The sequence below is a fragment of the Triticum dicoccoides genome, chromosome 3A (assembly GCF_002162155.2).
Source record: "Triticum dicoccoides isolate Atlit2015 ecotype Zavitan chromosome 3A, WEW_v2.0, whole genome shotgun sequence".
NCBI classification, from domain to species: Eukaryota; Viridiplantae; Streptophyta; class Magnoliopsida; order Poales; family Poaceae; genus Triticum; species Triticum dicoccoides.
The window spans coordinates 735377552-735393999 of NC_041384.1; the positions used below are offsets into that span (position 1 = coordinate 735377552).

At 43.4% G+C, this 16448-nt stretch overlaps 1 protein-coding gene across 1 annotated transcript in view; it reads left to right on the forward strand.

Moving 5' to 3' along the window:
* LOC119273188 (protein NYNRIN-like) overlaps positions 1-15577 on the forward strand; it is a gene marked incomplete at its 5' end in the record, with an annotated part of 61372 nt that extends 45795 nt beyond the window's left edge. The window contains one exon of the mRNA XM_037554444.1: positions 15455-15577. Coding sequence (XP_037410341.1) covers positions 15455-15577 — 123 coding nt within the window. The remainder of the gene's footprint in view (positions 1-15454) is intronic.
* Positions 15578-16448: the final 871 nt, after the last annotated feature.

Sequence of the window (16448 nt, forward strand, 5' to 3'; positions counted from 1 at the left end):
TATGCTTAGTTTTCTGCAGAATTCATTTGATGAGATGATTCGCTATCAACTGAGGTTGGTAAATGTACAGACTAGTGTGGGCATTGCACAAATGGGATGTTCTGTATTTTCTGTTTCTCCGCAAGGAATTTCTATAGCTTGATATTTTATTGACATCTGTCTATTATATTTTGTTGGTCTTATTCGACCGGATTAATGATTTTTCCATGTGGCAGCTCATGCTTACGGAAAGTGCCCAGCTTTCATTTCTCTGTACAGACTTCTGTAGAGAATTAAAATCCTTAATTTCTAGTAGTTTGTCTCATTGGACTTGTTCATGTATCAAACCGCTGCACTCATTTGCATGCAATTACTTGCAATGAGACTGGGCATAATTACCCATACTTACCCAGCTTGAGCAATTGAGGGTACTAAAACACAGTCATGCCATTTCTTTTTATCAATAGAAAATCTTTGATTTCAGTGTTGTTGGATTCTCACCAGTAGAAAACAGGGCTTTGGTCACAGCGCAATATTCACATTTGTCCCGGTTGCATTACGAACCGGGACTAATTTGACCTTTAGTCTCAGTTCAAGCGGCTAAAGACATTAGTCCCGGTTCAAATGGGCCCTTTAGTCCCGGTTTGATACAGGAACCGGGACAAAAGGGCATCGCACCCTTTAGTCCCGGTTCGTGTCTCAAACCGGAACTAAAGATTAGACCTTTAGTCTCGGTTTGAGATCTGAACTGGGACTAAAGGTTGCAATGCCCTTTAGTACCAGTTCATGTCTCAAACCGGGACTAAAGGGCCCATTTCTCAAACTCTATTGATATGTCTTGATTTAATTCTGTTGATAAACTATACTATGCTTAGTTCTCTGCAGAATTCATTTGATGAGATGATTCACTGTCAACTGAGGTTGGTAAATGTACAGACTAGTGCGGGCATTGCACAGATGGGCTTTTCTGTACTTTCGGTTTCTCCGCAAGGAATTTCTATAGCTTTATATTTTATTGACATCTATCTATTATATTTTGCTGGTCTTATCCGAACGAATAAATGATTTTTCCATGTGGGAGCTCATGCTTACGAAAAGTGCCCAGCTTTAATATCTCTGTACAGACTTCTATAGAGCATTAAAATCAGTTATTTCTAGTAGTTTGTCTCATTGGACTTGTTCATGTGTCAAACTGCTGCACTCATTTGCATGCAACTACTTGCAATGAGACTGGGCATAATTACCCATACTTACCCAGCTTGAGCAATTGAGGGTACTAAAACACAGTCATGCCATTTCTTTTTAACAACAGAAAATCTTTGATTTCAGTGCTGTTGGATTCTCACTAGTAGAAAACAGGGCTTTGGTCACAGCGCAATATTCACATTAGTCCCGGTTGCATTACGAACTGGGACTAATGTGAGCATTAGTCCCGGTTCAAGCGGGTAAAGACATTAGTCACGGTTCAAATGGGCCCTTTAGTCCCAGTTTGTGACACGACCGGGACAAAATGGCATCGCACCCTTTAGTCCCAGTTTGTGTCTCAAACCGGGTCTAAAGATTAGACCTTTAGTCTCGGTTTGAGATATGAACCGGGACTAAAGGGTGCAATGCCCTTTAGTCCCGGTTCGTGTCTCAAACCGGGACTAAAGGGCCCATTTCTCAAACTCTGTTGATATGTCTTGATTTAATTCTGTTCATATGCTATACTATGCTTAGTTTTCTGCAGAATTCATTTGATCAGATGATTCGCTGTCAACTGAGGCTGGTAAATGTACAGACTAGTGCGGGCATTGCACAAATGGGATGTTCTGTATTTTCGGATTCTCCGCAAGGAGTTTCTATAGCTTGCTATTTTATTGACATCTGTCTATTATATTTTTCTGGTCTTATCCGAACGGCTTAACGATTTTTCCATGTGGGAGCTCATGCTTACAGAAAGTGCCCAACTTTAATTTCTCTGTACAGACTTCTATAGAGAATTAGAATCATTTATTTCGAGTAGTTTGTCTCATTGGACTTGTTCATGGATCAAACCACTCCACTCATTTGCATGCAATTACTTGCAATGAGACTGGGCATAATTACCCATACTTACCCAGCTTAAGAAATTAAGGGTACTAAAACACAGTCATGCCATTTCTTTTTAACAACAGAAAATCTTGGATTTCAGTGCTGTTGGATTCTCACTAGTAGAAAACAGGGCTTTGGTCACAGCGCAATATTCACATTAGTCCCGGTTGCATTACGAACCGGGACTAATGTGACCATTAGTCTCGGTTCAAGCGGCTAAAGACATTAGTGCCGGTTCAAATGGGCCCTTTAGTCCCGGTTTGAGACATGAACCGGGAAAAAAGGGCATCGCACCCTTTAGTCCCGGTTCGTGTCTCAAACCGGGACTAAATATTATACCTTTAGTCCCGGTTTGAGATATGAACCGGGACTAAAGGGTGCAATGCCCTTTAGTCCTGGTTCGTGTCTCGAACCGGGACTAAAGGGCCCATTTCTCAAACTCTGTTGATATGTGATAACCCACAAGTATAGGGTTCAATTGTAGCCTCTTTCGTTAAGTAAGAGTGTCGAACCCAACGAGGAGCTAAATGTAGAACAAATATTCCCTCAAGTTCTATCGACCACCGATACAATTCTATGCACGCTTAGCGCTCGCTTTACCTAGAACAAGTATGAAACTAGAAGTATTTTGTAGGTGTTTTTGGATAGGTTAGCAAGAAAATAAAGACGCGTAAATAAAAAGTAGGGGCTGTTTAAGTAAAGGTATAATAAAGTAAATATAGCGAGTGTGGAAAAGTGGTGGTAGGAGTTGCGAAATTGTCTGTTAAGCAATTGACTACTTTACTAGAGCGATAGCAAGTTTTACATGGAGAGGCCACTGCTAGCATGTCATCCCTGACTTGGAATTCTATGCACTTATGATTGGAACTATTAACAAGCATCCGCAACTGCTAACGTTCATTAAGGTAAAACCCAACCATAGCATTAAGTTATATCGGTCCCCCATCAATCCCGTATGCGTCAATTTCTATGCTAGGTAGAAGCTTCTGTCACTCTTGCCCTCCAACACATAGTCCTATCAACATACAACAAACCCTATGGTGTTATCCATGTGCGCGCTCATATGATGGGCACCGAAGGACAGCAACATAACCACAAGCAAATTAAATCAATCATAGCAATTCATCAACCACGGATAGGACAATGAAAATCTACTTAGACATCATAGGATGGCAACACATCGTTGGATAATAATATGAAGCATAAAGCACCATGTTCAAGTACAGGGTGCAGTGGGTTGCGGGAGAGTGAACTGCTGTAGATAGACGGGGGGAGGTGATGGAGATGTTCGTGAAGATGGCGGAGGTGTTGGTGAAGATCGCGGTGATGATGATGGTTGCCACGGCAGTGTTCCAGCGCCACCGGAAGAGAGGGGGAGAGGGGCCCCCTTCTTCTTCTTCTTCCTTGACCTCCTCCCTAGATGGGAGAAGGGTTTCCCCTCTGGTCCTTGGCCTCCATGGCATGGGAGGGGCGAGGGACCCTCCGAGATTGGATCTGTCTCTCTGTCTCTCTCTGTTTCTGCGCTCATGTCTTCTACCCTTTCACCGTTTCGTATATACATGGAGATCTGTAACTCTGATTGGATTGAAACCTTCGCCCAGATTTTTCTCTGAGAAAAGCTTTCTTGCGGCTGAAGAAAAGCAGGAACCGCCTTACGGGTGGCCCACAAGGGGGCAGGCGCGCCCCCTGCCTCGTGTCCACCTCGGGCACCGTCTCGCATTGATACTTCTTCCCATATTCTCCAAATATTCCAAAGATATTCTCTGTCCGTTTTTATCCCGTTTGAACTCCGTTTGATATGGGGTTTCTGCGAAACATAAAACATGCAACAAACAGGAACTGGCACTGGGCACTGGATCAATATGTTAGTCCCAAAAATAGTATAAAAAGTTGCCAAAAAGTATATGAAAGTTGTATAATATTGGCATGGAACAATCAAAAATTATAGATACGACGGAGACGTATCAGCATCCCTAACCTTAGTTCCTGCTCGTCCTCGAGTAGGTAAATGATAAAAAAAGATAATTTTTGATGTGGAATGCTACTTAGAATAATCTTGATCATGTATCTAATCATGGCTTGAATATTAAGACACGAGTGATTTAAAACAATACTCTATCATTTGACATAAAAACAATAATACTTCAAGCCTACTAATAAAGAAATCATGTCTTTTCAAAATAACATGGCCAAAGAAAGTTATCCCTACAAAATCATATGGTCTGGCTATGCTCCATCTTCACCACACAAAATATTCAAATCATGCACATCCCCGATGACAAGCCAAGCAATTTTTTCATACTTTTGATGTTCTCAAACTTTTTCAACTTTCACGCAATACATGAGCGTGAGCCATGGATATAGCACTATAGGTGGAATAGAATAGGATGGTGGAGGTTTTGTGGAGAAGACAAAAAGGAGAAAGTCTCACATCGGCGCGGTTAATCAACGGGCTATGGGGATGCCCATCAATTGATGTCAATGCAAGGAGTAGGGATTGCCATGCAACGGATGCACTAAGAGCTATAAGTATATGAAAGCTCAAACTGAAACTAAGTGGGTGTGCATCCAACTTGCTTGCTCAAGAAGACCTCGGGCATTTGAGGAAGCCCATCATTGGAATATACAAGCCAAGTTCTATAATCAAAATTCCCACTAGTATATGAAAGTGATAACTCAAGAGACTCTCTATATGAAGAACATGGTGCTACTCTGAAGCACAAGTGTGGTAAAAGGATAGTAACATTGCCCCTTCTCTCCTTTTCTCTCATTTTTTTTATTTTCTCTTTTTTTGGTGGGATTCTTTGGCCTCTTTTGTTTTGATAACCTCACATGGGACAATGTTCTAATAATGATAATCATCACACTTTTATTTACTTACAACTCGATATCTAGAACAAAGATATGATTCTATATGAATGCCTCCGGCAGTGTACCGGGATGTGCAATGATCTAGCTTAGCAATGACATAAAAAACGGACAAGCCATGAAAACATCATGCTAGCTATCTTACGATCATGCAAAGCAATATGACAATAAATGATCAAGTCATGTATATGATGATGATGAAAGTTGCATGGCAATATATCTCGGAATGGCTATGGAAATGCCATAATAGGTAGGTATGGTGGCTGTTTTGAGGAAGATATAATGAGGCTTATGTGTGATAGAGCGTATCGTATCATGGGATTTGGATGCACTGGTGAAGTTTGCACCAAATCTCGAGGTGAGAAAGGGCAATGCACGGTACCGAAGAGGCTAGCAATGATGGAAGGGAGAGAGTGCGTATAATCCATGGACTCAACATTAGTCATAAAGAACTCACATACTTATTGCAAAAATCTATTAGTCATCAAAACAAAGTACTACGCGCATGCTCCTAGGGGGATAGATTGGTAGGAAAAGACCATCGCTCGTCCCCGACCGCCACTCATAAGGAAGACAATAATTAAATAAATCATGCTCCGACTTCATCACATAACGGTTCACCATACGTGCATGCTACGGGAATCACAGACCTCAACACAAGTATTTATACTAATCCACAACTACCCACTAGCATGACTCTAATATCACCATCTTTATATCGTAGAACTATTGCAAGGAATCAAACATATCATATTCAATGATCTACAAGTTTTATGTAGGATTTTATGAATAACGGTGTGAATGACCAGTTCATGTCATCTCTCTAAATAGATATAAGTCAAGAAAGAGAGTTTAATTCTTTCTACAAAAGATATGCCCACTAACTAACAAATATAAGTGAAGCAAAAGAGCATTCTACAAATGGCGGTTTTCTATGTAAAGAGAAACAGGCAATCCAAACTTCAAATGATATAAGTGAAGCACATGAAGCATTCTATAAAGCCATACTCAAAAAATATAAGTGAAGTGCAAAGAGCATTCTATAAATCAACCAAGGACTATCTCATACCACCATGGTGCATAAAAGAAAAGTGAAAACTAAATGCAAAAGACGCTCCAAGATTTGCACATATCGCATGAACGAAAAGAATCCGAAAACATACCGATACTAGTTGAAGAAAGAGGGGATGCCTTCCGGGGAATCCCCAATCTTAGACGCTTGAGTCTCCATGAATATTTACTTGGGGTGACTTGGGCATCACCAAGCTTGAGCTCTTGCCTCTCCTTCTTCTCCTCACATTGAGACCTTCTCGATCATCGAACAATTCATCCACACAAAACTTCAACAGAAAACTCGATAAGATCCATTAGTATAATAAAGCAAATCACTACTCTAAGTACTGTCGCAAACCAATTCACATTTTGTTTTTGAATTGTGTCTACTGTAGTATAACTTTTTCATGGCTTAATCCACTGATATAAATCGATAATTTCATCAAAACAAGCATACTATGCATCAAAAACAGAATCTGTCTAAAACAGAACAGTCTGTAAGAATCTGAACATTAACCATACTTATGTTACTTCAAAAATTCTGCCAAAATTAGGAAAAATAAAAAATTTGTATATAAAGACAGTGCAAATAGAATCAGAATCGTTTGACGTTCCAGTAAAAAACTAAAAATCACGCACTACAGTCAAAGTTTCTGTCCTGCACCGCGCAAACCAACACGCATCGTAAACATCCTAAAGGCAAACCTTGGCACATTATTTTTATAATACAATGGAATTGTACAAGGGGATAATTATTTTTGTTGAAAAGTTTCTGTAATTAAGATTCACAAAGTTTCCATGGGCATGAACAAAGTTCAAGGACGTCCCCCACTTTCACAATGCTCGTCTATCTCACTTTAACTTTTCATTTTGAAAAGTTTTGGGTTCCCCTCTTTATTTTTTTTGTTTTTAAACTATATAAAAGCACAGAACAGAAATAGATGACTCTATAAAACTTCCAAGTTGTCTCCCTAGCAGCGCTTTCTTTAAAGCCATTAAGCTAGGCATATAGTGCTCAAGTAATGAATCCACCCGGATCCCAAGGTATATCAAAGCCAATTTTAATTAGCAATGATTTGACATTTAGTAGTGAGAACAAAGCAACATGTATCAAGAAAAGACGAAGCCTAACTCTCTTCCTATGCATCGGCGTGTCATAAAAGAACAATTCATGTACACAAAGTAAAGGCCAATGCATAGTATAAACAGTTTCTTGCAATATTATCGTGTTGTAAACATAGAGAGGTGGAGATACAGTTCCTCTCTCATAATAATTGCAAGTAGGAGAAGCAAGCACATGCATATTATATTCATCAAAATTATCATGTGCAGCAGTAAAAGGCAACCCATCAATACAATCCTTAATAAGTGCAAACTTCTCCGATATAGTGTAGTCGGGAGAATTTAGAAAGATAATAGGACTATCATGCGTGGGCGCCATAGCAACAATTTCATGTTTAACATAAGGAACTATAGCAAGTTCATCTCCATAAGCATCATTCATATTGGCATCTTGGCCACAAGCATAGCAAGCATCAAGTTCATCAAAAAGGGATATTTCAAACGAATTCAAGGGATCATAGCAATCATCCTTTGGTAAGCACGAAAGGAAATTAAACAATGTATGAGTTGAAGAGTTACTCTCATTAGAAGGTGGGCACGGGTAGCTAGTCCGTTCTTCCTCCTTTTGTTCTTCGCTCTCCTCATCATCTTTTTCATCCAATGAGCTCACAGTTTCATCAATTTCTTCTTCCATAGACTCCTGCAAAATATTAGTCTCTTCTTGGAAAGCAGAGACTTTCTCAATAATCGGAATTGTATTCATAATTCACATAGCAATATTTAAGGATAGCTAAATTTTCAGGTCTATAAACAGCATCATAAAGATTTTCAAACTCTTCGAACATAGATTCAATTTCATAAGCACCCATAAAAGCAACGAATTCTTCTGTTTGTTCCACATCATAGTAATCATATATACCTTTAGAATAAGAAGCCAAGGTTTTATTATCATTAAATTTGCATGAAAAGGGAAGGTGTGAAGCATTCATCCTAGAGCAACAAGTATAATCATATCTCAAGCATAGTTGCCTAGCATACCACTTCAACATATAAATTTGATCCCATAATAGTTTCCCTTTTTGAGTCAAGCTATAATCCCTAAAGTATTCACGTTGGTCTAATGTGTCACCCATTACATAATTGAATGAGGTTTTCTCAGGATTATCAAAGTGGTACATAATATTTTTCATATAATGATCATCGGGGGTTTTAGGAGGTTCCCCATCTCCATGAGTAGCAAGCACACCTAAGTTTTTTGGTATTTCGTGTTCCATATCCATAACTAAAGATAGAGAACAACTACGAACAGAAAATAAAAATTACTTAGTGATAAAGCAAACAAGCACACACGAGAATATTCACCCCACACTATTGCTCCCCGGCAGCGGCGCCAGTAAAAGGTCTTCATAACCCACAAGTATAGGGGATCAATTGTAGCCTCTTTCGATAAGTAAGAGTGTCGAATTCAATGAGGAGCTAAAGGTAGAACAAATATTCCCTCAAGTTCTATCGACCACCGACACAACTCCACGCACGCTTAGCGTTCTCTTTACCTAGAACAAGTATGAAACTAGAAGTACTTTGTAGGTGTTTTTTGATAGGTTAGCAAGAAAATAAAGGGCGCATAAATAAAAAGTAGTGGCTGTTTAAGTAAAGACACAATAAAGTAAATATAGCGAGTGTGGAAAAGTGGTGGTAGGAGTTGTGAAATTGTCCCTTAAGCAATTGACTACTTTACTAGACCGATAGCAAGTTTTACATGGAGAGGCCACTGCTAGCATGTCATCCCTGACTTGGAATTCTATGCACTTATGATTGGAACTATTAGCAAGCATCCGCAACTACTAATGTTCATTAAGGTAAAACCCAACCATAGCATTAAGTTATATCGGTCCCCCTTCAATCCCGTATGCATCAATTTCTATGGTAGGTAGAAGCTTCTGTCACTCTTGCCCCCCAACACAGAGTCCTATCAACATACAACTAACCCTATGGTGTGATCCACGCGCGCGCTCATATGATGGGCACCAAAGGACAGCAACATAACCACAAGCAAATTAAATCAATCATAGCAATTCATCAACCACCGATAGGATAACGAAAATCTACTCAGACATCATAGGATGGCAACACATCATTGGATAATAATATGAAGCATAAAGCACCATGTTCAAGTAGAGGGCACAACGGGTTGCGGGAGAGTGGACCGCTGTAGATAGAGGGGGGAAGGTGATGGAGATGTTGGTGAAGATGTCGGAGGTGTTGGTGAAGCTCGCGGTGATTATGATGGTGGCCACGGCAGCATTCCGGCGCCACCGGAAGAGAGGGGGAGAGGGGCCCCCTTCTTCTTCTTCTTCCTTGACCTCCTCCATAGATGGGAGAAGGGTTTCCCCTCTGGTTCTTGGCCTCCATGGCATGGGAGGGGCGAGAGCCCCTCCGAGATTGGATCTGTCTCTCTGTCTCTCTCTGTTTCTGCGCTCCTGTCTTCTGCCGTCTCACCGTTTTGTATATATATGGAGATCCGTAACTCCGATTGGATTGATACCTTCGCCCAGATTTTTCGACGAAAATTAGCTTTCTTGCGGCCGAAGAAGAGCAGCAGCCGCCTTACAAGTGGCCCACAAGGGGGGCAGGCGCGCCCTCCTGCCTCGTGGCCACCTCGGGCACCATCTCGCATTGATTCTTCTTCCCATATTCTCCAAATATTCCAAAAATATTCTCCGTCCGTTTTTATCCCGTTTGGATTCCGTTTGATATGGGGTTTCTGCGAAACATAAAACATGCAACAAACAGGAACTGGCACTGGGCACTGGATGAATATGTTAGTCCCAAAAATAGTATAAAAAGTTGCCAAAAAGTATATGAAAGTTGTATAATATTGGCATGGAACAATCAAAAATTATAGATACGACGGAGACGTATCAATATGTCTTGATTTGATTCTGTTGATATGACAAAATATACTTAGTTTTTTGCAGAATTCATTTGATGAGATGATTCGCTGTCAACTGAGGTTGGTAAATGTACAAACTAGTGCGGGCATTGCACAGATGGGATGTTCTGTATTTTCGGTTTTTCCGCAAGGAATTTGTATAGCTTGATATACTATTGAAATCTGTCTATTATATTTTGCTGGTCTTATCCGAATGGATTAATGATTTTTCCGTGTGGGAGGTCATGCTTACGGAAAGTGCCCAGCTTTAATTTCTTTGTACAGACTTCTATAGAGAATTAAAATCGTCTATTTCTAGTAGTTTGTCTCATTGGACTTGTTGATGTGTCCAACTCCTGCACTCATTTTCATGCAACTACTTGCAATGAGACTGGGCATAATTACCCATACTTACCCAGCTTGAGCAACTGAGGTTACTAAAACACAGTCATGCCATTTCTTTTTAACAACAGAAAATCTTTGATTTCAGTGCTGTTGGATTCTGACTAGTAGAAAATAGGGCTTTGGTCACAGCGAAATATTCACATTAGTCCCGGTTGCATTACGAACTGGGACTAACGTGAGCATTAGTCCCGGTTCAAGCGGCTAAAGACATTAGTCCCGGTTCAAATGGGCCCTTTAGTCCCGGTTTGAGACACGAACCGGGACAAAAGGGTATCGCACCATTTAGTCCCGGTTCGTGTCTCAAACCGGGACTAAAGATTAGACCTTTAGTCTCGGTTTGAGATATGAACCGGGACTAAAGGGTGCAATGCCCTTTAGTCCCGGTTCATGTCTCAAACCGGGACTAAAGGGCCCATTTCTCAAACTCTGTTGATATGTCTTCATTTAATTCTGTTGATATGCTATACTATGCTTAGTTTTCTGCAGAATTCATTTGATGAGATGATTCGCTTCCAACTGTGGTTGGTAAATGTACAGACTAGAGCGTGCATTGATGTTCTATATTTCCGGTTTCTCCGCAAGGAATTTCTATAGCTTGATATTTGATTGACATCTGTCTATTATATTTTGCTGGTCTTATCCGAACGGATTAGTGATTTTTCCATGTGGGAGCTCATGCTTACGGAAAGTTCAATCTTTAATTTCTCATTGTAGAGAATTAAAATCGTTTATTTCTAGTAGTTTGTCTTATTGGACTTGTTCATGTGTCAAACTGTTGCACTCATTTGCATGCAATTACTTGCAATGAGACTGGCCATAATTAGCCATCCTTACCCAGCTTGACCAATTGAGGGTAGTAAGACACAGTCATGCCATTTCTTTTTAACAACAGAAAATCTTTGATTTCAGTACTGTTGGATTCTCACTAAAAGAAAACAGGGCTTTGGCCACAACGCAATATTCACATTAGTCCCGGTTGCATTACGAACTGGGAATAATGTGAGCATTAGTCCCGTTTCAAGCGGCTAAAGACATTAGTCCCGTTTCAAGCGACTGTCGATCAGAAGAAAAAGTGGGTCAAGATCGGGGAGGTCACGGATATCCACAATTTGGGCCAGCCGCCCATTGTCGACGCGGCGTCGGCAGGGAAAAACTTGGTGTTCCTCCTGCAGCCCACCAATTGCATGGTTGATAAGTAGCCCTTTTCAATCATGTATGTATTGGCCAGTCAACTGGAATACTACTACTCCTACTAGTAATCATAATTACTAGTTAGTAAATAAAGTGAAGAGTATTATCGATCGTGCGTTAAAAAGTGTGACTGTTGTAATGAAACGGTGTATTGTCGATCCTACTAGTACGTTTGTTTGACTGGTGTTATAAGTATTCAAAAAATTTCTACGTACATGCATGCACGCGTACGACCTGTTGTTGGTTGTATGCATCCCATATACTACTACAGTACCTGCATGCCGTTTATATTCAATTCGTAATTCGCAAAGTAGGAGTACATTCCGCACATGCACATGCTCCTCTAGAAATCAATTGACAACCACACCGATTGATCTGACCAACCACAGGTGTAACAGTTTAATTGATATAATATATATACTCCCTTCGTTCCTAAATGTAAGTCTTTTTTAAGATTCCATTTCGGACTAAATACGGAGCAAAATTGGTGAATCTACACTCTTAAATATGCCTATATACATACGCATGTAGTTTACATCGAAATCTCTAAGGAACATAGGGAGTCGTTTTTATAGTTTCTCGCCGGGCGAAAATTGTCATGCGTAAGCTCTTGAAGCACAAGCTGCATCATAATTGCTCTTTGTTTGGAACGGTCTATACCCCGGCGACGGTCCTGCCTCCTCCTATGGCTCTGTGATGCCGATGCCATCACGCGCTTTTTTCCCACCGGTACGCAAGCAACCACCATATATAGGAGGAATGTAATATTTGTGTTGCATTCCAATGGGAGCATTGTTAGGTATTCAGCTAAAACAAAAACTAATGCAGCGGCAAGGTCATGAACGGAGAAGCGCGGGTTCATTCATGTACAATACAATAATTCATGGTTTCAACATTTTATCATAGAGCTAGTAACATATTGGCAAAGAGAAAAAAATTCTAACCATTCTGTCAGTGAATCAATATTTGGCCCTTCTTCCTAGCAAACCTATAATTATCTTGACATTGAAAGCTCATCTTACTTCTCATCCTAATTACGCAGCCGATTAGACTAGGAGAGCGTGAAGCTATGCGGGAGAGAGGCCCCTTTGATTTGATGTGCTTCAGTCGGGATCCATCCACACATTACTCCTATAAACAATGGTGGAGTACCCGCCTTCCTAGGATGTCATCTCTCAGGGCCAACGTGAGTCATCCGATCTGCCCGAATGTGTTGCACCAAGGCGTCCTGGCTAGAGGGTCGACAGTAGTTGACTGAGGGCGTACGATCGCTACACTCGGCATTTGTCCATGACGGGTTGACCGAGGGCACGATATCAATACAATCAGTGCAAAGAGACCCTCTTTGCCCACCATTGTTGGGTGGCTCGCGGCACGAGCCTCCCTTTGCAACTCCAAGCCATCCGATCTGCCCGTATGGCTTCAACCCGGGCGACCTGACTGGAGAGGTCGTGACGGGTCGACAGCTGGGCACACCTGGGACCACCATCATGGGGCGGACTTCGGTGCGCCTATGCCCATGTGCGAGAGCCTTGCTGGACTGGCCCGTCGACATCTTCGCACGTGCCCACATGTTCACCCACTACTGTCGGTGCATGTCGATGATAGGTGGACGTAGGACGTTTCCGGGGCCACCGTCATCCGGCGGACTTCACAGCGCCCCCAACCACGCATGACAGCCTGGCCAAACCCACCTGTCGGTATCTTTGCCCACGCCAGTTGGTTAGGTAGTACATTTGCCGCGTGCGGTGTGCCTGCTTGCGCCGGCTGTAGCGATGCCCACGCCCTTGGTGGGTTGGTCGCTACAATTTGGGGCGTGGGGTGTGCCCCGTCTTTGCCCGTGCCGGTCTGATTCAGTCGGTGTGTGTGGTTCACCTGTCTATATATGCCGGCTCGCTTAACGCCTGCGCCACCCACCGAGCCGGACTTGTTGGACCAGCCGAGACGGTTCGGTCGGAGTAGCCGATATCATGTGGGCGCCTGCGGCAGCAAAGAGGTCGGGGCAGTGTTGTGTTCTCCTAGCTGGCTGAAGTGGGATGGGAGGCATGTCCGTTTGTGATGGGGATTGGCCTACCCAGGCCCATGCCATTTCGGGTCCTCGTCGGCCGGCGTCTGAGTGAGGTGGGCCTGTCTGGTTAGGTGCCGTTCACTTCGAGCCGTCTCACGAGAGATGGTCATCCCGAGTCGGTGTGTGTCATGGGTTGATCCCTCTTTTCTTATCTCGATTTTGTTTTCCGATAAATTTATTGTTTTGCCCACTCATTGAGGGTCGTCCATGCTAGCTTCCCTCTCGGTTTGCTTTGGAGCTTCTGCTCCACAGGGCACTTTTTCCGTTCCTGCCGGCGACGCTCGAACGTATCTCCGGGGAGAACTCTCCCTTCTCACTCGCACAACCTGCCCTGTTCTCGGCATGGGGAAGCGTGTTGTTCATCTTACCTCCGTGCGGAAAAGAGGTGGATGAGGGGAAAATGGATTGCAGAGAAAGACTAGGTCACTGGGGTTCGCTTTATGTAGCCTCCATATATAGGAGGAATGTAATACTTGTGTTGCATTCCAATGGGAGCATTGTTAGATATTTGGAAAAAAACAAAACTAATGTATCGGCGAGGTCATGAATGGAGAAGCGCAGATGTCGCTCAGCAGATCCACACCAGCAGGAGCTCGAGCATGGGGGCGGGAGAGGCGGCGCTCTCTTCTCCGACGGCGTCCAACACGACGGCGAGTGGGGAGGTGGTTCTCTCCATAGAAACAATACGGCGGCAGGACGACGGCTCGTGACACCAAGCGGGGACGACCGCTCGATGACCTCCGACGGCCTCGAGCTCGGGGACAGGGCGATGGCCTCGATCCCATCCATTCCCTGGCGACGCCCGTCCCCGCGATGGATCCAGGTGCTGGGCGCCCCATATGCCCCATTGCCTTTCTTCCGGGGGCGCCAACAAGGTGCTTGAGGAGGCGGAGCTGGGAGGGGGAGGAACAGTCGCGGATGTCTGTCGGCCATGCTCCGGTGGTATGTATGATGTCTGCTTTTTCTATGATTGCTACTGCTCTCTCACCAGATTATATGTAGTTTTAGCTTCGTGCTTGGATTTTAAGTTTGATACGAATGATAAATTCACATTACATCATGCCAGTTATAAACCTTGTAAAAGTTACACGGCTGGTACATGGAAATTTGATTAAAGCACATTTCTATGTTTTTTTGTGTAAAATGGATGGACTGATCTCATGGGAACTTTAGGTCTAATTGCATGCACGGTAACTTTAAGTATTAAAAAAAGTTCCACGTAAATCAATGGATGAATCTGGAGATGCATGCACGGTAACTGTTGGTTGTATGCCCGTGGCCAACCGTCGCACATCTACACTGCCCGCATTGCGTGCACGTACACAGCATCCCATATACTACTACAGTACATGCATGCCGTTTATACTTAGTACTCCCTCTGTAAACTAATATAAAAATATTTAGATCATTAAAATAGTAATCTAAACGCTCTTATATTAGTTTACGGAGGGAGTACTACGTAATTAGCAAAGTAGGAGTACGTATGCACATGCACATGCTCCACAAGATCGATTTATCAGACCAATCAGAGGCGTTTCTTCTTTTCTTGCCGGCAGGCTTGCATGTATACCGATCTGAACCCCCACGTCGCCCGTGACTGGCGACTCGGGGGATCCCATCTCAGCTGCCAGGGGCTCAACCAATTTGCCTCCCGTCTCGCCGCCACCGGAGGCCACCGTAGGTGAAGCTGGCGCTGGGGCCAAGGACGATGGCGGTGGGGAGCTCCGCGGGTGAGGCTCGGCCTCCATCCATGGCGATCTCGTGATGGCTACCTTGGCGGCGGTGGCTGCGCCTGGTGTGGTTCCCGTCCTATGTTGTTCCAGAGGAAGCCGTTCTTCGCCGTCCACCAGTGCATGATGGCCGTCACAGCAAGCGCAGGTGCAGGCTACAGCGATGGTGCACATGGTTCGAGCGCCCTGATTCAGATCAGGTGTCAGATCCGGTGACTTCAACGGTAGCCCCACTGATCCGTTGATCTAGGGGTTAGTCCATGCTAGCCTGCCTTTGTCCGAGCTCCTACATCTTCGTAAGACAACCCCTGTTGGCCGCCTCTGGTTCCCTCATCCGGATTGCGGCAGGGTAAACCCGGGGTCCCTTCGATGACAGGCTATGTGTGGTGATCACTTCAGCCTGCGGCAGTGGCCTCGCTGCGGATTATCATCGATGCAGAGCGATGGTTGTGTGGCGGTGGCGACCACATCGCATGTAGCTGCTGGTATCGCGGAAAAGTAGTGGCGACAACACGTCATTGACTTCGAGGGTGGTGCTACTTGAGCATCCGGTCTCTAAGTGTCGGGGCGAAAGCCTAGGTCTGCCCCGAGTTGGGTATACCTGTCAATGGAAACATTTTTATGTCGTTACCTTGTTGAAGGCATTGTTCGGAATGCTCAGACCGATTCTTCAGGGTGAAAACCTAGATTCTAGCCTTGGTGCTTGGATCCGCTGATGGCGACGCTCAGGTGTCGCTCCCTTCCTAAAGGCATTACTGTTGAAGAACCTCGTCGTCTGTGTGGTGTCATGAGATGAATGGTGCATATACGGTCATTTTTCTAGTTTGCCCATCGCGGATATGATCGCTTTGGGGCTTTTTTTCTTTTTTCATGGCCCTATGCATAGCTTTGGTCCTATATGACTTTGCTATTGCTGGCGTGTTTTTGTGTGCGTGAGTTTGTGTTGGCTGTGTGCATCCTAACTATGCAGAGGCCGGGTGTATGCTCATTGTATTTGTATCCTCTTGATGCTACATTTTGAGTTAATAAAATCCACCCTTTGTCGAAAAAAAGGCTTGCATGTTCTACACACACATTATCAGACCAA